Source organism: Dermacentor silvarum, chromosome 2, assembly GCF_013339745.2.
Source record: "Dermacentor silvarum isolate Dsil-2018 chromosome 2, BIME_Dsil_1.4, whole genome shotgun sequence".
NCBI lineage: Eukaryota > Metazoa > Arthropoda > Arachnida > Ixodida > Ixodidae > Dermacentor > Dermacentor silvarum.
In genome coordinates, this window is record NC_051155.1 from 170,721,529 (window position 1) to 170,745,467 (window position 23,939).

The 23,939-nt window shown below is 48.5% G+C and overlaps 1 protein-coding gene across 4 annotated transcripts in view; it reads left to right on the forward strand.

Annotated features, from left to right (window-relative positions):
• The window catches only part of LOC119442107 (neprilysin-1), a 37,277-nt gene that overhangs the window by 8,244 nt on the left and 5,094 nt on the right, over window positions 1-23,939 (forward strand). Inside the window, exons 2-10 of one of the 4 annotated variants that reach the window (XM_037706843.2) lie at window positions 7,962-8,302; window positions 10,882-11,220; window positions 11,711-11,956; window positions 12,523-12,726; window positions 18,442-18,684; window positions 20,886-21,089; window positions 21,960-22,267; window positions 23,239-23,383; window positions 23,552-23,938. In XM_037706843.2, the coding sequence (XP_037562771.1) occupies window positions 7,962-8,302; window positions 10,882-11,220; window positions 11,711-11,956; window positions 12,523-12,726; window positions 18,442-18,684; window positions 20,886-21,089; window positions 21,960-22,267; window positions 23,239-23,383; window positions 23,552-23,938 (2,417 nt within the window). The remainder of the gene's footprint in view (window positions 1-7,961; window positions 8,303-10,881; window positions 11,221-11,710; window positions 11,957-12,522; window positions 12,727-18,441; window positions 18,685-20,885; window positions 21,090-21,959; window positions 22,268-23,238; window positions 23,384-23,551; window position 23,939) is intronic. The other 3 variants (XR_007465654.1, XM_049661901.1, XM_049661902.1) reach the window with 3 other exon arrangements.

Below are 23,939 nucleotides of genomic sequence, written 5' to 3' on the forward strand. Positions count from 1 at the left end.
CCTTTATGCGCCGTGCACTCGCCGCTCAGTTTCCGTTGAAGCGATAGACCGCAGGTACCTTCGCCCGCTGCTGCGGCGTATATATGCGCTTGCTGCCAGCGTTTTGACAGTCGTTGTCTGCAGTCATTCAGTGTGATCTATTCATGTTTGTTTGTGCGCGCTCACACCACGCTTGTTCAATCGGTTAGTAATAGTCGGGCCACATTTTCCAACGCACGCTACACATGCAATGCTGCCCGGGTCGGCAGTGCAGCGCTACAGGTGTGTCCCTTCGCACGCGCTGCCCACGGGAAGCGCTTCTCATCAACACCACCGTTTCACACGCGCCTTCTCGTGGTCATCGAGTCTCTCTTCATGTCGGTCTACTTACGCCGCAGCACACCTGCTTACTTAATCAGCTCATGTTTACTACAATTCATATTGCTACCAAAGCCGCTCACCTTACTTCGTATGACATTGCTGTGTTGCTATCGCATTCATCGCTTCGCCCTTAGGGCGAAACTGACATTTTTTCTTGCCATCCAGATTCCACAAGATTTAAACATGTTTACTGTTCTCTATGGTCGCCGTTACCACGCACGGGTCATACCTTAGCAACTTCAAAAAGTTTATGGCGATAACTGTTACAGAGACATGGCATTTGCGTCGATGTTTTCGCCATCATAGTATGGGTCTCCCTTGTAATGATAGTCATCACCGTGACAATGATAAAAAGAGCAATACATTTTAAAAAATAAAGCAAGACACTGCAACCGCTTTCGAACCACGGACCTTTCAAGTGAGAATTAAAGCCCCCGCTAACATTACCGCCGCAACAGACTTCGTGATGTGCGAGCACAGCGAACCACTTGACGTAAGCGCGCTGCGCGTGGAATGAATGAGTGAGGTCGGTCACCGCACGACGAGGGCCATTGTGTGTCGGCGCTGCTACATTTCAACTTATTAATCCCTTGGACCAACGTGAGACTTCGAAGATGATGACACCTGTATTTCGCAGGGCCATTTGTCTGCTATTTCGTGCGCATCTGGCCAGTGGCAACTTCGAAGAAAGGATCACTATGAATCGGTGTAAATCCCCTCAAACGTGCATCGTCGAACAGAGCCTTGTAGAGCCGGGCAAATATTTCGGTCTACAGCGCGGACCTTGGGGGGAGGTATTCTGTAAGTGTCCACCTAGTAGACATGTCCATTTCGTCTGCTGCTAAATTTCCTATTGGCTGGGATGGGAGCACGCGTCAGAAGTATGACAGGTGTCCCCAGCCAATAAGTACTTCACCAGCAGACGCATTGGACATGTCCACTGCTTGTACACTTGCATAATACCATGCACCCCTACAGGGCGGTGCGGAAGAGCACGGGACGTGCAGTGTGCAAGCTGCCCTTTGCGCCAGGCCCCTTGAAAGCGCTGAGCCTGCAGTTAGTTTTATGATTGGCCGTGAATAGGTTAGAATGTGTTAAGGTCCCTAGATAAAATAAGTAAACAAGTTTGCTTTATCTATAGGGACCTTAGAAGATGTCATCTGACTGCACCGCTTGGGAAGAACAACTGCGGCGATAAAATAATGTGAAGAGGAGAGAAGAACGATCGCACTCGGGAACCGCTTGCTTGAAGCGTTTCTTTCCACTATTCGAATGCATGTAAAGCGTGGAAATGCTTTTATGAGAGAACGGCGTAACCGATTTGTATGAAATTTATTGCACTTAAGAGGAAAGGTTAAACCCTAGTGACTCAAGATTTCGGATCCTAAACGTTTTTACAAAAATTTCAGAAAGTTCACAAGTTGAAAAAAAAAATACTCAAGCACGAAGTTTACAAATTCGAAACTCTGCACCAAAAACACTTACCGCAGTTCTGTAAACAGCATCCGTTAGAGCATCTAAAGCGGACAAATTTGATATATGAATTTACAGCTTACATGAAATGTTTGCAACGAGGGTTTTGCAAAAGTCTTACTCAGAAATTAGTGATATATTTTAGAGCGGTGTACTGTACATCAATTTTGGCCGCTTTAGATGTAATATTAAATGTAGTTTATACAGAGCACTAATATATTTTTTTCATTTATGAGTTACAGTGTTGCAAACTTTACAGCCGAGTTTTTTTTATTTTTTTATTTTGCGATTCTCACAGAATAAATAAAGATATATTGACGGGCCAGATAACAAGTCTGCTTATACAGTCACTAGACTTAACTCTTCTTTTATACGCAACAAACATCATCAAAGTCGGTGGCAGTGGTCGCCGAGAAAAACAATTCCTCCATTCTTATCTATTTAGTCAAGAGCATCTCGACCAAAATATTCCTCTTAAATGTGGAAAGTTGAAGAGTGGTACGGGGGTTGTCAAACAAATGTGGCCCGTAGCGTTGGCGAAAGGGACAACGTCCGCGCCCTGCGATAACGTGCTAGTCCAAGTGGCCGTGGGAGGTAATACTGCCTTGGAGAACAGAGTAAAGACGTCGTAGATGCGGAAAATTATCCAGTTGCAGCGTACTCGGTGCCGAAAGCTAGTTATGGAACGATAAAAAAAGAAAAAAAAAGGAATAATGTATTTATAAAATGTGGTATACATGCAAATATGTCTCTGTGGTATTTTATATCGGTATATCACGCACACGGAAGCAATAAACGTATTATTATTGTTGTTATTGTTGTTATTATTGTTGTTTGTTTGTTTGCAGACTATCGAGGGAACTCAATTTTCCTACACCGTCCCGAAAGTTGCGCACAAAAATCTGTCTTCCTCAACTCGAATACGCGTCGGTCGTCTGGAATGGCATTTCTAGGTACAACACGGACATTATAGATCGGTTCCAGAAATTCCAGAAAGAAGTTTCTAAGCATATATCATCACCGCTTTGCTAACACGGACACTGGACCTTGTTATAGCACTGTTGCATTATTGTCATTGCCCTTACTTCCCTGCCGACGTGATGGCGCTGACCTTGTGTTTCTTTTCAAACTCCTTCACGGTATCCTCACTTGCCCCGTACCCTCGAGTTTTGTCATGTTTCGTATTCCGCGCAAGATCACTATAGAGAACATAGGCATTTCCATGTTCCTGCCTGTGATCTCCAACATTCAACAGTCCACAAAAAACTGAGTAACGCTTACTTTCGTGATCTCGATATTTTCCCAACTCGCTGTGATTGTTCTTTTCCGAGCTTTGCGTTGTTGTGTCGTAGTTTCACACAGTGTCCAACTGCCCTTCTCCTCCTTTTTCTTTTGTATTCACCTTGCGCCTTGCTGCATTTGCACTGTTCTTCTCAAACTTGTTCTTTTTATTGATTGTTTATTTTATACTTTCATTCCCCTGCAGTTCTTTTTTTTCTCTTTTTTTTTAGTCTATGCGTGCGTCAGCACTCAGACCTTATTGTTGTTCCTGGGCACGGTAAATATACGATTGATTGATTGATTGATTGATTGATTATTGACTCCGTCTTACCAATTCCGTGCAGTGCAGCACAACGTGTTTGGGTCGCGTTAGCTAACCAGAAAATAGAATCGGAAGAAAGGTTCCTGCGCCGTCCGCCATTATCGCCCTCCGCGCGAGACCGACTGAATGGAAGGGAGGCTTCATTTTTTTTCTTGCGTTTTCTCGTTTCTTTGTTTGTTGCGTGCCCAAAGTGAAGTTAGCCTTGGACTTGTCTCACGTACAAAAAACAAAGATGGAAGAGTCAGTAGCGCACAATGGGCGATCACTCCTCGCTTCTCAGTGCGCATCCAGGTCTTGTTACTGATTCGCTTACACAATCCATAGCCTTGGTAGCACTGCACCGAACTGGCACGTAATTACAAGCGAAACGGCGAAACGGGAAAAGTTTGACGACGCAAGCGCTCGGCTTTGGGAAACGTTATTTTTCTCGTTCGCGCTTTTTGTAAGCGCATATATGCTTATTGTCGCGCGTCCTGCGAGTGTCGGCGTTGGGTTAACAACTTGGCGATGCCTGTGTCTTAGGCGCGTGATCAACTGCCACGAGCAGCGGTACACTGATGCTTTACTAATACCTATATACTACAGTCAGATGATGTGTGTGATTCTGTGGTCTCCCCTTTGCCGCAACAGTGGCGTAACCATTTCGCCGCCACCTACGCCCCGATTTGGCGCATTTAGCGAGATATGCGATATACACGTACTGCATTAAACCACACTGATGAATGCGTCGATACCCTATACTACACTCTTCCACGTGATATATGTTTTACGCAGGGTAGAACGTGTTGCTGCAGTTCTAGTGTAAACATGTCCTATTGTATTTATAGAAATTAATTTACTCATATTACTTCATTAACTTACTAACTGGGACTGTATACGTTAGCTATGAAGGTCGATTACGTTATAATGTCACTTAAAAGTTCAGTACCCTGGTCCTCCACCCTTATTTTCTTTCTTTTACGAGAAATGACGAGTCTCGCAAAACTTGAAATGTATTTACATTGGTGCTGTGGCTGCAACTCCATGGCTGAACGTTCTCACACCTTCCTAATTATGCGAGAGTCATGGTCGCTGCTTGATAACTTAGGGTTCGAACGCGCGTTAATGGTTTATGTCTCAGCAACCTTTTATCTTGCTGATATATGGGATACAAAGTGGCAGCTATATATATATATATATATATATATATATATATATATATATATATATATCAGATGTATCCTCAATACTTGGTTGACTTGAAAGCACGCGAGACGTGCGCAGAGTAAGGGTTATTTATTCCTCGATGCGTGTATACTTTCCGTGTGTCATTATTCGACAATTCTGTAGCGCGTGCGCACGGGACGGAAGAAAACGTAAGACGTCCGGATAGGACAAGGCTCTATACTTGCAACTACCTTCGACATGTTTAAGAGCGCTCCGACAGCGCTGCGAAGGTCATGCAAGTACAACTAAGTTTTACTTGCATGACTCTAGAATGGCTCTAAAACATAAACTGGGCTTGGCACGTGTTATGTGGGTGTCAGAGCTCGATAATCCACGTATAATTAGAGTTCAAATGCTATCCTTTACGACTGTCTAGAGCTGCCGAAGCGCTCTAAAATGACCAGTCGAAGGCGAGCAAACAGGCGTCGCACAAGATTTGATCGAGAGCAAAACAATGCTAATAAGTTCCATGTATAGATTTAACCAACGCTATGCGGCAAACATAAACAACGTGTGTTCATGTGCACAGCGCAGCTATCGCGCCATATCGTGATTGATGTAGCCAACTATATAAAGTTGTACGAGATCGTCACTACTAATCTGGTAAATGGAAAAGCGACGCGATTGGCGAGAATGCGCTTTGGTTCCCAATGCGCGTATGTAGTAAGCATTTGCCCTTAAGGGAAGATGAGGGTAAAAAAAAAAAAACGCGATTTTTTTCCCGAAAAAGTCGATTTTGTGTTATGTTGTGTTTTGTATTCTTCAAAAGCCCCCTCTTTTATGTATTAAAGAATCGAAGCTGAGAATCAACTAGAAGTTAGTAAAAAATGCAAAACGCACTCGCAGTGGCCCGTGAAAGTGCGAATTTACCCCAATTTCGCGCGCACGGCATTTCGCTCCGCGTCGTTGTCGGCTCTTGAATTTTCGCGGGAAAGTAGGCCTAACCCTCTTATTTCTGTATCCCTTGCTGAAAATACGGATAACAAAATCGTTTCGCTGCCGAAGTCTAGCGTCGCGACTTTTCTTTTTAAGCTTTCAAACGTGTTTTTCTCAGTTCTTCATTTTGTAGTATTTTTAGAGTTTGTGCACGAAAATTTCTGCACTTTATGTAGTCTGATCATAATGAAATTTGGCATGCTTATGCTTTAACATGTCTTGAATAAAAAAAAAACAATTTTCAGAGCATTCCACAAATATATTCAGTAAGATCATTTCAAAAGTTTCTTCGTTGAGAATGGTGAAACTAAAACTCAGCGATAGAATTCCTTTCTAGACTGAAGCTCAAATGGAACACTATATTATTTTGCTTTATTGAATTCTACTATTCATTGGGAGCAATGTGAGCTTTTTTTGTGCTTTCTTGTGCTCATTGTTATCGCCTAAGCTTGCACAAAAATGCATTGTTCTTACAGATGCATGGTGGGCAAAAAATTAACCAAATGAGCTATCAAAAAAACTAAAAGCAGATGTGAAAAGAGGAGCTCAAATTCTGTAAATGATGAAAGTTTCATTGAGCTGTCGCAAATATTTAACGAAAAGTTTTTCCGAGTAGCATTTCCCCTTAAGACGAGCTTGTAATGTTGGCTTCTCCACATAAAGGATAATGTTGCGGCGCTGCACCTATAAGTTTTGTAGGAGACCTAACAATAAACTATCACGAAAATTTATTTGGTTTATTACAGTGAAGCAGTTGAGGAAAGTTCCGAAGCGATTGCGATGCGACGGCGACGGTAAAGACCAAGCGCGACGTTCGGGGGCGTGGTCGCAATCAAATGAGAAGAATCGCAGAACAGCCAGCAAAGCGCAGCCTGCATCAGAGCGCTGAATCTGCTTTGAAACGTAATGACGCCAATAGTTATAAAATAAACGTTACTTTGCGTATACCTCACGCGAATAGACAACGACTTCTTTGCGCGTGGTTTTATATTGGCAAGAAATTCGCTATTTTTTGTTTTTCTCGTCGCGTCTAACCGGCTCGATCCAGCTTGGAGGTCACCAAACATTTCGTGGGTGTCATGTCTGGGAGTTCTTGGTTATGAGTACGTTCGTGCCGTAACAGGAGAGTTCCACGACGGATCTCGTGCGGTAGCGTGTTCTGTATCAAATGTAAATCAAGGAAACCTGCGTCGCAGCCTCGTAGTGGCCATGTGAACAGAGTATCGGCAATATGGAGTTTTAATATAGCAGAAAACAGCAAACGCAAGAATTTAGCGTTAGCGTTAGCGTTGCGTGCTGCAAACTGTGCATGCGCAGAACGTAAACGTAGCCAGAACTCTTGCGTACGTACGCTATTTCCGGAATATAGCGTTCAACGCTAACGCACGCAAGGGATTCCGCACGTAGGGCAAGAATTAAGGCGGCGCCTATTGAAGCGAGAGCCGTCCATTTCGGATGTATCGAGTCGTCGGCCTGCACTGTTCGGCTCATTCGTTCCCCACTAATGCTCGTGTTTGCTTTAGATTTGTGTGATGATGTTTCGACAGCGGCGTACAGGTTACAAATGGGCGTTGTGTTCGATATGCGTTCTCGATTAGCGGCGGAGTAGGCTTGTACGAGAGGGTTTGCTCATGTTTGCTGTATCCACCTTGAGATGGCGCCCAAGTGTATTTGCGTTAGCGTTAGCGTTTTGCTCCGTTCCGCTATTCTAAAACACTACATTGTACCGCGCAGTGCAGCCTTTCTTTGCGTAGCGTTGCGTCGCACGCTAAGGCTAACGTAAGCGCTTTTCCGCTATACTAAAACTCCCTATAATAACACGCAGCTGGCGTCGGTATAGAGCTAGCACATCATGCAGGAACATATACGCCTTGTTTTCTTGGTATGTGAAGGCGTGAGCGCAGAGTGGCGTATATCAATTTATTAGGCACTGTAGGTCGGATTTAGGCGTGTTAGTATCTGTAGAATTGTCAGTGGAACGGTAAATGGCACAAAAGCCGGATGAAAGGCGGCCACATTCGGTGCTATAGATACTTAATCTTGATTGCAGAAACAAAGGGCTCAAATAACCGCGCCCTGCGGTACGCCTGATGTGATTGGCCGTAAGATCGAGCGATGGTTGTTATTCACACGGAAGAATCGTTCACAGTTAATTAGCCACGTACGAATCTAGCTAATGACAAAGGGGTTTGTATTTCAGTTGACCTGACAGATTGGCAGGAGTGCCACGGAAGCGTCAGTGCGCGGCCCGCATAGTATATCGTGTATACTTTCGGCAAAGACTGCGCATATACGTGTGCGCGAGGTTTCTTTTTTTTTTTTATCGCGCTATATTCGCCGCAACGTAAACGCACCAAGCAGTCCGAATTCGCTACTTGTCCAGCCGTAACGTCGACCAACCGGTCGTCGGTTGGAGGCACGTCGTCGGCCAGGACAACGTCGGCGTCGCAGCCGCCGGCTCCGGCTGTGCGCGCGCGCGGTGCGAACGATGCTCAGGAGACGGAGGGAGGAACGCGACCGCCCTCCAGCCCGGCTCCCAGCAGCCAGGCCTCGTCTGAGTGCGGCGACCTCAACCTGGTGCCCCCGCCCAGGCCCGGACGGCGGTTGTTTCCCCGACTGCTCAGCCGCCTGCAGGGGTCGAGGCGCCTGGCGATAGTGCTGTCGGCCGCGCTGGCCGCCACCCTGCTTGCTGTGCCCATGGTCGCGATTCTCGTCTCCGGAAGGGTGCGTCCCTTTCGTGTTTTCTTTATTTTTATTGCGATAGCAATTATATGGACACTTCAACCGGATTTCTGCCGTCGGCGTCGCCGTCGCCGTGAGGTTCCGTATAGATAAAATCTTCGCCGCGCGCCGTATGCCCCAGAGGCAGCGTGCGGGGACGCGCGCTATCACGGAGAGCGAACGCACTCAATCTCCCACGCGCAAGCAAGGAAGCGGAAAGCCAGCGCCGGAGGGAGCAGGGGGGGAGGGGCTCTTCTCTGCCAACAACCGCGCTCGTCGCTCGTCCGCACAGTCTCTTATCTCTCCCACGCGCAAGCAAGGAAGCGGGAAGCCAGCGCCGGAAGGAGCGGGGGGGGGGGGGGGGGGCGCACTTCTACGCTGCCAACAACCGCACTCGTCGTTCGTTCGACCGCACCGTCTCTTATCTTCACACGGCTCTGACCTTTATGCGCCGTGCACTCGCCGCTCAGTTTCCGTTGAAGCGATAGACCGCAGGTACCTTCGCCCGCTGCTGCGGCGTATATATATGCGCTTGCTGCCAGCGTTTTGACAGTCGTTGTCTGCAGTCATTCAGTGTGATCTATTCATGTTTGTTTGTGCGCGCTCACACCACGCTTGTTCAATCGGTTAGTAATAGTCGGGCCACATTTTCCAACGCACGCTACACATGCAATGCTGCCCGGGTCGGCAGTGCAGCGCTACAGGTGTGTCCCTTCGCACGCGCTGCCCACGGGAAGCGCTTCTCATCAACACCACCGTTTCACACGCGCCTTCTCGTGGTCATCGAGTCTCTCTTCATGTCGGTCTACTTACGCCGCAGCACACCTGCTTACTTAATCAGCTCATGTTTACTACAATTAATATTGCTACCAAAGCCGCTCACCTTACTTCGTATGACATTGCTGTGTTGCTATCGCATTCATCGCTTCGCCCTTAGGGCGAAACTGTGACATTTTTTTTTGCTGGCTAAGCAGTCTTACCCTACGTCGCGAGTGGCTGCAACGTTTACCTAAACGGAAGGCCCACTTTGAAGGCTTCGGCTGCTAAATTGCGTGTACAGGCGTGCGCGTATTATAGGAGATGACAACCAGCTGCGGGCATTCGTCAGGAATTTCTTGTATGCAGGGCCGTAACCAGGGGGAGGGTTAGAGGATTCTGACACCCCCCGAAATAATCACTGCGGCGATACACTGTTTACCCATAGTTTATCAAATTCCACGGTTCTACTAGTACGTATGTGCCAGAACCACGATATGATTATGAGGCACGCCATAGTGGGAGACTCCGGATTAATTTCCCAGCAAATTTAATTACCAGCTTGAAAACAGAGTTATCACCGAAGTCGAAAAGTATAAATATCTTGGCGTTACTCTTACCAATAAACTCACATGGTCAACACATATCTCGGATATCTGCTCAGCGGCATTAAAAAAACTGTGGTTTGTAAAGAGAAAGCTTAAATATGCGCCTATAAGAACTAAAATATTAGCCTACAATGCAATAGTGAGATCCAAATTAGAATATGCTGCAGAAGTCTGGGACCCGCATACTAAAAAGGACATCATGGAACTGGAGCGAGTACAGAGAAAAGCTGTGAGATTTATATACGGAAAATATGCCAGAACTGATTCCCCGTCCTCATTAATGTTACAAAACAGAATACAGACACTACAAACACGCAGAAAAATTAATCGCCTTATACTACTACACAATACTCTTTCTGGAAAAAATAATATGGCGTTACCCGCTTCTGTATGTCGGCCTACTACGAGAAGAATACGACACAGTCACGAATATTTGCTCGCACCAATTTTCACTAGAACAAACGCCCACAAGTACGGTTTTTTCCCCCGAACGGTGAGCGAGTGGAATTCACTTCCCATTGGTGTATTTGAGTCAGATGATTTCATGGCTGCATTGGAAAAGCATTTTTGTGAATTTTAGTGATTCGTAGTGTGATCCCCGCTTCTTTTTATGCATAATGTTCATTTTATGCTACGTTATTTACACCTGTCTGTATTTTCTTTTTGCTTGCTGTAATGCAACATTATTTACGCCGGTGTGTATTTTCTTTTTGCTTGATGTAATGCCCCTCCTGCTTGGGCCAAAGTATTGGCCTGCAGTATTAATAAATAAAAAATAAAAAAATTTCGACCACCTGGGGCTCTTTAACGTGCACCCAATGTACGGTACACGGGTGTTTTTGCATTTCGCCCCAATCGAAATGCGGCCGGGATTCGATGCCGCGCCCTCGGGCCTATAGCAGCGCAACACCGAAGCCATTATACGGCACCACGGTGGGTACCCAAAATTAGTATTTGGGTGTACTTAAACCGCGGCGCAATAAGAAATCACCCGAAGCAATGAGGTAAACTATAACTTTCGAGCTTCGCTTAATGCAAGATATATAATAACGGGGTCGACTTGTTAAGCAACAAGGTGTTTGAAGCATGCTGAAACGCGAACGACGCGATGCCGGCTGGGCCCATAACAGTGACACGTTCGTTCCGTTGACTTCGCGCCTGCGCTACTGGCGTTGACGTTCCTGCCAGCACATGGCGAACGCGGTCTTTAAAACACAGACGGTTGCGTGGCGGTCGTCGTCGGGCTCCGGCCCCGCGCTGTACCTGTGCAACGACTCCGTGTGCCACGCCGAGGCGCACTACTTCGACGACAAGCTCGACTCGGCGGTGTCTCCGTGCGACGACTACTACGCGCACGTGTGCTCGTCCCACTGGCAGCGGCTGCTCGGGGGCGACGATCTGCGCTCCGCGCCGTACGCCAGCCAGAGCCCCGGCTACGCGTACCAGGCGCTGCGCGAGTTGGCCGCCGCCTATGTGGCGCAGGACGCCGACCGGGTGCACCAGAACAGGCACCACTTCGGCCACCAGATCCTGCTGTTCGTCGCATCCTGCGCTCAGGTATATAATAGTGCACGTGATCGACAGTGGTGATGAAACGATTCTCACCCCTCACCCCCTGAAAAAGAAGAAAAAAAAGAAAGATCCATTTTTAATAGAAAATCTTCATTTGCATTCATTTTGAGCTTTGGTGTTTAGCACACTCAACATAAAAGTGCTGTAGCTTACCAGTCTGTAAGTGAGGGCACCCGCTACAAGTGTTGCAAGGCGTGGTTTTCAAAGATTCGCCTCTGCGCTTGTTCTTTTACAGCTAACAGCTGGACAAATGAGCTTGCACAGCGCAAACGCTTGTTGGGCTCCGCGCCGTAACCCGTATTCGTATAGTTCTTAAGATTGAACCACACGGAGGCTTTGTGAATTCGCTTTCAGCGGCATGCAAAAGTTTCGAAGAATTTCCCCCCGTTGCTGAAGGCTTTGTGTCTGCAACCACGTGTAGTAAACGTATAGATATACACCGTGACAGAGACGTATAGTGCCTGCGCTCACGCAGGAGTCCTCGCGGACATCGCGCGAGACGGACTCTCTCACAAGCGTGCTGCGGTACCTGGACCTCGAGGGCTGGCCTTTCGACGTGACGCCGAGGGGCCGCAAGAATGTGGCGCACATCGCGGGCAAAGTGGCCGGCTCGTTGGCCATCTTCCCATTCGTCACCGTGGGCCTCGAGCGGCTGCCTTCTCTCCGCGATGACCAGCAGCGCCAACCACCCAGAGAGAGGCTTCTTGTCGTTCTCGGACAGGTGCTGTCGCAATGCTCATTCCTCCTGTATGTTTCCTATCCGCCTAAGCATGGCGCCGACACAACTGCGCGCGCGTAGATGGACCTGCGCGAACGTGCATCGTATGGCTGCGGATTCGCACACGTTTTGCTGTGTTAACTGATTCGTTCAAATATTTACCAGGTGTTAGCCTCGGACGGGGCTGATCCGTCAATGTACCTCAGCTCATCTGCCTCACCGTCCGTTCGTAACTGACAATATTTAAAGAAATACTACTTTCCTTGGGTCAATATGCCCATCTCCACATGGCGTATAATGCGTACCCAAAGAAAGTAGTATTTCTTTAAATATTGTAGAGCGCGTAGACTTGGCTTGGAGAAACCTGATTTGATAAGGCGAGATCCTGTATGGTCCAAAGGAGACGTCAGTGCAGAGTTCTCGTCATTATATATTATATTGAGATTTACACGTCGAACCAAATGACACCCTAGCCAGGTTGTTGGGGGCAATCTGAAATCTCGTGACGCAAAAGTTCTAATCGCAAGAGCCGAAACGGAGTTCTGTGTCCGTGTACTCTCGGTTCGCAGGCGCAACTTCTGCTGTCAGCCCACGAACACATGGATGAGAGCCGCGCCATGGACTGGTACAGGGAGGTCGTGGGCCGCGCGCTCAAGTTCTTCTACAAAGGTCGCGAGGAAACCAAGATTATCGACGCCATCGTGGAGCTCGAGGCAGGCCTCGCTCGCTCCATCGAGAGCCAGCCATCGCGCAAGCCACCGCTGTTCTTCAGGGTAACTGACGTTTTTCACTGCTTTAAGTGGGAACCAAAAAATACGCTATAAACGTATTTCCGACGTATTTTTAGCATGCCATCACTGCGTATGGTTCTCGTCACGTGGTTCTGGTCGTGTGCAATGGAGCTGAACTGCTTTCTTTGTTATAATTAAGTCACAATCACATGAAACATCGTAGCCCGGCGTGAAATAGAAACGGTGACTCATTGCCGACAATACGTCGGAATTACGACTCGCGTGGTTATTGCCGACATAGTCGCGTCTATTTTATACGTTGCGCGATGAGCCCGCTGAAATTCCGTTCGAAACTGGTTGCCCATTCGGTTACCCATTATTGGACACCGGAGACCGCTGAAGCGATCATCGAATCTAATGGGCTCTCTTCCCTAAGATGAGGCCTTAGCTCGGCGCCAGCTCCGATGCAGAAACTCAGATATGTTTTTATGGGACAGTTTACGCCGTTATTTTTCTGCCTCGCTTCCTGTGGGTTGGGCTTATTTTAGCGCTACCATTTCTCTTATTTACTGATGCTTCTCTATGTAAAAGCCCGGATTTCGCTTCGTTATCTTGCCTCTTGATATAGAATATGTGCACTACATAATACCGATGTCACGAGGTCATTTTCGATCGCGATCAAGCCCGATCCGGATCGACATTCTCTACCGCGATTGGGCCCCTCCCGCAGTTTTCGTAAAGGAGCCAATGGCGACCGCGAAATTCGATCCCGATCGGGCTCGATCGCGATCGAAATTGCGCCGTGTGACACCCGCATACGTTGTGATATTAGGCCCTGTTAAGGTGGCACGTTGAGCCGCAGCTGCAGCTTCCTGGCCAGACGGGAGATCTGAGCATGTTTATGGCTGTGTGCTCTACACTCGTAGAATAAAAAGTGCTATCACCTCCTTTATTCACCGTCAGTTCTAAAGGAAGCTCGTAATAGCTGACGGACAGCGTTTGCTCAGTGAGAGCACTTCGTTGGGAAATAAGGTGTATAAGTACGCTCGAAAGAAAATATGCGTGGGACAATCAAGTTATGCGTGGGACAAGCAGTCAATACCGCAAAAGGAGTTGTCACGGCACTCAATTTGTGTATAAAATTTACGCGTTCAGCTCATCATTTCATCCTGTTTGCAATAAAGCGTGTCACTGTTTTCCTTTACTTTTTTTTTCACTATCTGTAATGCGAGACCACATTGTTGCAGTTCTCGTTTGTCATACTCACATAATCAACAAGTGGAACGACGCATATTTCATGTTACCATGGCCCCAGAGCTTTTTTCGCATCACGGCACTGCGATAAGACACCTTTTTTTAACAGCGAAGTTCTAGCTAACCGCAAAAAGTGGCGCCTGCTGTCGCAAAACCTCGCCGAGCTATGAGGTCACTGCGTTGCCTAGCAACCACCTCGCGGAGCGGCGTGTGCCTCGCCTCCTCTCCATGCCGTACACAGGTTGCCTTGACATGGGACGTTAAGGAGAGGGAAGGAGAGCATGCTCGCGGCGCGCGCAATGCTCGGCAGAGTTAAAGAGAAAATGAAAGCAAGATAGAGAGAGAAACAAGTTGTAGCAGCACCAACGAGGCAACGCGCAGAGCTGCTTCTATGCCTAGCCGCGCATGCGCCGAAGCAGTAGCGATGACGTCACCTCGCGTTGCCGAGTAACCGCCGGCGCAGGTGCGCGCTCGCTTCGCCCGACACAGACACGGCTCCTGCCTGCCTGCCTGCCTGCGTTTTTGGCATGCCAGGAACGCTGTCGCTAGTAGGCGCCGACGCGTCCAGCGTTATATAGTCACGCGAAATGTCGCGAAAGGGAAGGTACCTCCGAAAATGATCGCTCGAGAATGCCTTTCCTACAAGCGTAGTTAAGTTAAACCAAGTTAAGACCTAGCAGTAACCAAGTTAATACCTAGCAGTAGCAGCCAGTAAAAGACTTGAGGATTGACACTTTCGCTGTGCCTAAGTTTTGCACGACCGAGTGTAAACTTGCCCGATTTTTTTACATATTTCAGTTGTCCGTAACTTTAGTGCCCTAGCATACTTACTAATTAACCGTGTTTAAAATGATCTTTCCAGCGACTTGCGAGACACAAGCAGGACACGCCGCATAACGCCTTATGATTTGCAAGTGCGCTTCTGTGCATTGCATATTTGCCAAACTAATGGCGACCGGTCATGGTACAAACGAAGACAAAGTGCTAGCTGCGCATGTGCCGAGGCTCGTCTCTCGCGCATGTATTCATCACGAGAACCACAGGCACATTTTTCATATCATAAGTGCTTTATTATATCATATATGTGCTTATGCGTGCTGATCGCAAAAATGACTACACCGTCATCAGCTTGGTGAACTGCCTCGCGGAGAAGCTAGAAAGGGCCATTCCCGTAGCCGGATCGGTTCTTGAGGATGTCATATCAGTGATGCATATGGTAAAAGCAATACGGGCAACCAGCGCTGAAACTTCGCGTGCCAGCAGCAGCGCCGTAACACACCGCCTTGCGAGCGGTGGAAAGAATATTCAGCTGCACATGCTGCGATTTCGCGTCGTCAATTTCACCACTCTTCTTGAGGTACATGTGTCCAGATTTTGGCCTGACTGGGAACCGGCGTGCTAGAACGCATGAGCGCATCCGCTTTTCTAGCGCGCATCGGTATGGCCGTATGGCCAGAGCTTGGCTGGATGCATAGAACTAAAGCAACAAACGTTGATACAGCCGCACGTCTGTTATCATCCAAAATGTGGTATCATTTTCGTGGCCTCCCTATCGGATGGTGTCAGCATATTTCAGCTGCACACCCAAACGGCCGTAGCGCCTCCTGGCCAGCGCTTTTCGGGATTCTCCAGTGCACGGTCTGAGTGGTGATCCGCGTAGTTATCGCCAGGATCGACAAATCGTGACCGGTATATGATAAAAGTTAAAGTAAGGGTCTGTGCGAAAAGTAATCTTTGAGACTGAATCGAATACACATCGAATAGTACCAGAACCGAGTCGAGTCGAATATCAAATAATTTCCTAATAGTTTTCGAATAATGAACATGCCGTTTACATAAATGATACAAAACGATGATGTCACACACCCCGTGAACGATGTGCCAACGTCGGGCCAAATTCCAAAGCCGACTTATCAGCTTCCGAAAATAACCCCACGAAAGCAAGGACAATTAATAAGGGGACCTCTGGTGCGCCAGCGAACGCCGGTTGTGGTCCAAAGACAGTCAGAGCCCAGAGTTGTCAAAACACAACAAAATATATATTCTTCAAACAAGGCAGTTACATACACACGTGCACACTTCGGCTAGACACATCACAATTCACATTGGTATTAACAAAACACCGGAAAATAATTAACGACAAGCACTAAGAGTCCAACACGTAAAGTACAGAATGAATAGGAACAGAGTGTCCAATCGTGTTCACCCGTGCTGGTCTTGAGCTGGACGATCTCGGCGTAGCTCGAGGCAAATCTCGAAGAATGAACTTCTGGAAATGCAGACGCTCAATGAACTCGACGGTAAGTTTGCCGGGGAATCCCCTTCTTCCGCAGACGGTCAGTCTTCACGTCACCCCTCTTCACCGGCGCGGTCTGATTCCCCTGCTGATTCCCACACGGCGCTTTTATTGCCTTCGCCGGTGCTTCTCGAACTTTCCGTCGGAGTCGTGATCCCGCAGCATGAACAAAGCCTGGGAATCCTCTAGTCATTCCTCGCGTTTTCGACCGCGGCCGTCGGAGCGTCGTCGAGGAGGGTGGTGACTCATCCGTAGGCGCAAGCCGGGTTGCTATCCTCCCTCTCTCTCTGCTCGCCGGGTGAGAGGGTGTTTCGACGCGCGCTCTCTCTCGCTCGTTACCGTAGCGTTCCCGCATCTTGTTTTAGATGCAAAGCAGCTTATGGCGGGGGCTTTGTCCGTCCCTCCTTCCGTCCCGCGGCGTCCCACACCCCCACAGCGCATGCGCGTCCCCTCCCCCTCTCTCTCCTCTAGGAATCCTCTACTCTACGGAGCGGTGCGCACGACAGGTGGTGCGACAGCAGCATACTTCGCTGGGGGCGCCACGGTAGTTCCGCGGTATGAAAATGACGGAGCGCGCGCGCCCAGTTCTCTCTCTTGTGCAGCGCCGCGATGAGCGCTCGGGCCGCTGCCGCGAAACGGGAGTGGCGACGTGGCGATCCCGAGCTTAGGACTCGCGAAGCCGAAAGGAAACGTGAACGGCGGCAAGCGGACCCTGAACTCCGGGCTCGGGAAGCCGAATCGAAACGTCAACGTCGAGCGGTGCATCCCGAGGCGGCGCGGCAACGCGAAGCCGAATCACAACGCAAACGTCGAGCGGCGGATCAAGCTAACGACCTCCCCGCTGCTTCGCATCCACACATGGTTCCCTTTAGCGGGAGACGGAGTAATTTTTTGTTTATAGGCTCCGTTGATCGCGTCGGCTGTCTGTGGTGTATGCGCTCTCTCCCTCTTCCGTGGGGCCGTCTTGTTTCATTGCTGGCTTCAGTGATGCTAGGTGCGCGCTTCAATTATGCGCTCTTTTGGGACAGATTATCATATCCTAGTATTCATAACGCTAGCAATTTTCTGTCATTAAATTGCATGCACGATATGAAGCGTTGTTTATTAAAATACCGAATGGAGCTTTAGGAGCGAATAAGCAGTTTGTTCGCATACAAATGGCTCATCAGAATGTGCGAATGATCCTAGTATAAAGTCTGGAACCCGATAAACGCCGTAGCCTGCTCTCGACGTACGTGTTTTATGCTTATATACTATGCCCACGGGGATTACAGTTATCGTACTTTTGTAGTTGTAGTTTAATTTTACCCTTTATTGCGCACAGTTGACTTTTTTATGTATTCGAAAATTATTCGAAAAATATTCGTACTTACAAAATGTGGCTATTTTTTTTAGGCTTATGCAATGCAAATGCAATGCAAAGTTTATTTCTCTTTCACGCAGTACAAAGCAGTACAGGGAAGAGAAGACACTGGGCAAAAAGCTGCTAAAGGCAGCTTGAGGGAGCACCCAGTGCCCCAGGTACACATGAACAGCAATGGGTGGGCATATACAAGATTTACATGCAACATTTCACAACGGAAAATCGATATATAGCGCGTTCATACACTACAAAAAAAGAGAGGAAGAAAAAGAAAGAAAAGAGAAAAACTGAAATACATAATGTCAGGCTAAACTATCTTGCAATATAATAATTCATGCCTATTTACAATGTAAGAGGACTTGTTTCAAAATCCAAAAACATGGATGATAGCTGATTTCGAGATGTATCTTCTAAACATACATTATTTTCAGCAAGTATGTTCAGATAATAAGACACATTGTATGATAAGGACTGTTTGTGATATAAGGTGCGGCAAAACGGTTCTAAGATTGAATCGATAGAATCGAATTGAACACTATTCATTCGAATTTCGCGGTAACACGATGTACATATGCGCGTTCATGTACGTATATATCATGTACCAAGCAAGAACAAAACACTCTAATCCTGTCTAATCAGGCAGTTACGCCCGGAACTATATTCCGCTTCGCAAGGATATTGCCTGTGTACGCCACGTAGTACTTTAGGCAGCGTAGGAAACGACTTGTGAAGTAGAGTATATAGTCAGCATATATAGCCCATCGCGCGTTGTGCACGTGCGTACTATATAATTACCGAGCACCCCAGGCCCCCTCTCGAGCGCGTGTGTGTGTGCCTTGCTCAGGTGTCCTTAGGCAGCGTGCCGGGCGGCTCCCGCTGGGACTGGGTGCTGTTCATGAACGGTGTGCTGAAGGGTAGCGCGGCAGCCGCGGCCGCCCAGCCCGTGGCCGTGCGCTCCATGCTGTACCTGCAGCGGCTGGCCAGGCTCACGCAGGTCACTCCGACCGCAGTGCTGCTCAACTATGTCGGCTACCGCCTCATGGTCGCCATGGCGCCCTTCCTGCCGGGACCCACTGGTGAACACCTGGTACGCGGGGACACTCGGTCCCAACCAAGTGAACTGCATGAACTGGTTGGGCCACGTTACAACCGCTATTTTAGCGATGATCAACGCACCTCTTTGGGGCTTCGTTGAGCTCTTAGGACTGACGGAATTCTGATATATATATATATATATATATATATATATATATATATATATATATGAAAATCGGTATTGCGATAAGACACCTTTTTTTAACAGTGAAGTTCTAGCTAACCGTAAAAAGTGGCACCTGCTGTCGCAAAACCTCGCCGAGCTATGAGGTCACTGCGTTGCCTAGCAACCACCTCGCGGAGTGGCTGGACTGGCATATATAATGCTGGACATAGTCCAGCATTATATATATTAATGCTGGAGTAACTTGCTTGCCCTTGTTTAAATACATATTGGCTGTTCTCCATCTGCACGATGAAGTACAGTCGGCCGCAAAAGTTGTGCGTGGCACGAGTTCCACGACAAATGTGGATGTCTGCTTTGTTAAGGTATATGTGGATCTAATTTCATGAATCACTGCGTAGATCAGAATAACTATACTATATATAGAAGCACTGAATTCGAAGCTATATGTTAAATTATGGGGTTTTACGCGCGAAACCACCATCTGATTATGAGGCACGCCGTAGTGGAGGACTCCGGATTATTTTGGACCACATGGGGTTCTTTAACGTGCACTTAAATCAAAGTACACAGGTGTTTTTTTAACACGAAAGTGTTTTATGCCGGGGTCCACCAAGACTTCACTGACGTATTTCCGTCACGGAAATACGTCATAGAACATAATACAAAGAAAGAAACCAGAAGAAAAAGTTCCACAAACATGCAAAATTTGGAAATCGAACCCACGACCTCTCGGTCCGCGACGATAGATCGCCGAGCGTTTAACCCATTGCGCCACAAACGCATTTGCAGAGAGCTACACAGACGCGCCTTATATATCTAACACTCCTCCGTGTACCCGCGCTCTTGCTCGGGGCGGTGCCGCCGCCTACGAGCAGAAAAGAGAAGTACTGCATTATGACACTAACGCGCACCGACAGTGAACGCTTCGGTGGTCTCAGCACTACGTCGCCTCGATGCCAGCATTCGAAGGGACGCTGGCATCAAGAAGCACTACCAACGCCAAGGTGGCGTTCACCGTAGTCAGCACAGCGGAGCGTGGCCTCCGCAATTAGCTCTGAAAATGTTTCTGAAGTTGATCGCGGAGGCTGCAATTACGACGCGCTGTACGCGCTGATTTGACTCGGTGACGATTCAGTTACGTGCTTTGTCTTGCGCGTTGTATTAGTGTGTCAGTTACGTGCTTCGTCTTTCGCGTTGTGCTAGCGTGTGCAGCGTAGTGCAGCTTCCATATGCACGACGGTTGCTCATGGTCATCGACGTTGGTAGTCGTGATGGAGGAGACGTGCCACCAAGCGTCAGCGTGGGTGCATCAACGCCTAAGGGCGCTTTAGCCACAAAACACCAATAGACATTATATATCAATGTGCAATAAACATTACACTACTTCTGTGAAGACACGTTTCACTTTCGTGTTCTATACCGATTCCTATATAAGAGGGATCAACCACATTTTTTGTATTTCGCCCCCATCGAAATGTGGCCGCCTTGGCCGGGGAAGCTATATGTGGGCAAACTTCGCGAGTTTCAGGTTTTTCGCAAATCCAGTGTCACGTACACTTTTTGTGGACGACTGTATGTTCGCCTTGCTTTCTCCAGTGAAGCGTGTTTACTCTGAGCCCACAAGCATGCAGAATAAACGCACTGTCGATGAGTGGTCATTAAAACTGTGCTAAATATGGGACATGGAAGCTACTCCTGCATAATGTGTTTGCCAGCAATCCATAATTTTCAGAGTAGCACCGAGCTGACTGGAACGCGTAAGTACCGCGTCTGATGTGGTGTGCACTCTTTGTTCATTCCACCGTTTAGACAGCACATTCCATCTGCGACAGGATCAAATCAATCCTTCATACCTCTCTCTCTGGGTCCAAATCAAAACCCAATAGCCCACTTTAACAATTTTGTCGATATTTGTGTCTTAGATCATTTATCAGGCCAGAGGTTGTCGCGGCTTTCCTGCAGATGAGAATTTGAGGACACGAAGTACCGCACACTGGCGACTGCTTCTTACACCTCCGGTACAGTCCCACTGGTAGCTTATTCGCTGTCGTCGTCTCCCTGTCCAGGTTTCCCTGTCGGTGGAGGGCCGCCGCATCCCCGGCATGGAGCGGCTGCAGTCGTGCGTGCAGTTGGTAGAAAAGGTGTTCGGCGGCGCACTCACCGTCATGCTGCGCCACGCCACGCCCTTCCTCAGCAAATCGGACACGGCGCGCAAGATGCTCGGCCTCGCCAACAGCGCCGCCGACGCCATGACACACTTCATCAAGCAGGTACGCCATCTTACTGATCGCCTCCGTATTGCTAGTACCAGAGTCCGCCAATGCTAGTGCTCAAGGATGTCACTGCGGGCTCGGGCCTCGCGCACTTGCTTTCCATGTTTATGTTGCTCAGACATAACATTCGGTGGTTGTGCTTTGTTTGGTATACTGTTTAAAAGGGTTCTGCAACTGGACGTTTTCTCGGGAATAAATCGGAAATGAGCATCGTTGCAAGGTTAAATGTCGCGGCCATTGCATCCAGAAAAAAAAAAAAGTATGCTTTTTCCGTTCAGCCGTGCGTCGCCGCAGACTACGCGTATTTCCGATTTTTGTCTCAATGTGTTTATTGGCTCGCTATACTGCCTCCTTCACTTCACGCTGGTAATTCATGACCTATTATGTCACGAAGAGTCTTCAGCATTGCGAGCCAAAACTTGCTAACATTGTGAACATGATACGAACATGGCAAATAAGTTCTGCGGAATCCCGCAAGCTAGAGTAAGTATCAGGAAAGGGAAAAATTGTCATCTACCCGAATGTGATATGAACACATGTAATATATAAACGATGAGAAAGGGTCATCATTATTCGCAACGTGTTCGACTTTCGATTTGATTCGCTTCCTGTACTATCGGCTTCATATTGGATTAGGTTTCGACATTTTCCCTCCAGTTTATCACCTCGATTCAACGGTTAAAGGCAGTGGATTTAGTGATTTAGTCACACTTAGATAGTTTTTTCACGCTTCGAGCCAATGATTGCAATCTCCTCTTCCCCCTTATAGTAAAACACCAACTAACCACTCGCACCATCCCCGATTGTCAGAGTGCCCGCCACGTCTTTCTCGGCAGTGCGTATAGTTGCGCCCTTCGCATATCGCAGGCTCCATGGCTGTCGGCGGAGGACGTGAACGCGACGCTGTCGCGGCTGTCGCAGACGTCGCTGTCACTGGGCGTGCCCCGCGATCAGCCGGGCGAGTCCGAGCTGGGGCACCTGTTCGTGGACGTGCCCATGCTGAACGAGCGCAGCCTGCTCGAGAGCTACTTCCACATGAAGACCGCCGTGCAGCGTCGCTACTGGTCCGCGCTGCAGCGGGTGCGCCGCAACAGCTCCGCGGATGCCCGCGGTGGGGCCTGGAATAACGACGGCGTCAGCTTGCACGGCATCAGCAGCTTCGACCTCGCGTATAGGTACCCTGCCCTATATATATTTTGCCATCATATGTCCACCTCGGTGCTTTCAAAGGGAGGCCTATGGTAGAAAATTATTGATAGTCGCGTTACCTATTTTATCGTTTCTTCCTGCTATTCTGCTAATAAAATTACCCTTTGCACACTTTGTGTCCTTTAATATTGCTCATTCTTTTTTATTTCTTAGTTGACATTTACATTAAGGAGCCTGTGTGAAGGTAGATCCAAGAAAGTATTCTGGTATAACTATACATGCTGCATGCGTGCGTCATATTTAAATGTTCTGGCCATCAGCTCCCACGTGTGTTGGAGTGCTCTATACGCTTATTACGTGATGACGGTACCTTTCCCCATCTGGGATCGGTCGTTTTCCACTGTGAAATGCCATCGGCCTAATTAATTGGTTTCCGCAGATCTGCATGTTTTCACTCTTAAAAGTTGACAGCCACTTAAATATCCTTAAATGCGAAAGCACGAGTACTTGTCTAAGTTATCACATTAAATTAAAACTCCACCTTAATCCAGCGTATACTTGCTATAATTTGTACCAATTTTAATCCACCTTAACCTACCTTAATCCACTTTAATCCTTCGTAATCCACTTTAATCCAATTTTGGGAGTGGGCCAGGTCGGTTTTTGGGTGTGGGTCACGGCGTCCGCGGCCGACGCCGTGGCTGCTCACCGTGGGATTTCACAGTGCGAGCCACAGCAGGTCCAGCGCCGAGAACGTGACGTCATCACTTGGTCACGTGGGTTTTCTTGCCATCGGATGATAACGCCGGATTTTTCGCTTCATGGGGGATATAAGGCTTTCGCCTTAAAACACGGGATCCCCGAAGAAGTGCTAAAATAGAACTTAATAGAAAAATAACAACCTTAAATAAAAGTACTTAACGCGTTGTCGTTATCTCTGTCGCGGTACAATAGCTACATACATGTGGCGACATCTGCACGCGGTGCACTTGTGCAGGCACGATCCGGAGCGCAACAGCGTGCTGCTGCCGTACGGCGTGCTGGGCTTCCTGGCGCGCGTGCAGGACGTGCTTCCGATGCACGTGCCCCGATTCCTGCCCTACGCCCTGCGGGGACTGTTCGCCGCCGTCGCCGACATGCAGGTATACGTCCAGTACACTCGCTGTCGCGATCGATGTTGGGAAAGATGGCCGTGCGTGACATATATCATATGTTGCTCAGCTGCAGATTGCTCGGACGCTACAGCGTCAGCTTTCCTAATTTCTGTAAGAAGCACAACTGACCGCGCGTGTATTCACGCATGCGTGCAGACCGTGCACGACGATCGGCCGTCGTGGAGCCGCACCACGTCGCTGCGGTTCGCGCACCTGTCGTGGTGCTTCCTGCGGCAGTACGGTGAGGTGCTTTCGGCCGAGGCCGGCTCGCCCGCCGCCGGCGTCATTGACGACTTCCTGTCCGAGATGGTGGAGGACAACGCGGTGCTCGAGCCCCTGTACCGCGTCTACGTCCGCTCGTTCCCGCTGCGCGAGGGCAGGCCGGCGCTGTTCCGCCTGCCCACGCTGCGCGCCCTGTCCACCGACGAGCTGTTTTTCGTCAACTTCGCCCTCGGGCAATGCGACCAGCCGGTGACCCCGGCGCGCAACGGCACCGCCGGCCGCCAGATACTTTTCCGAGGGCGGCTGCCGGCCAAGTTCAAGG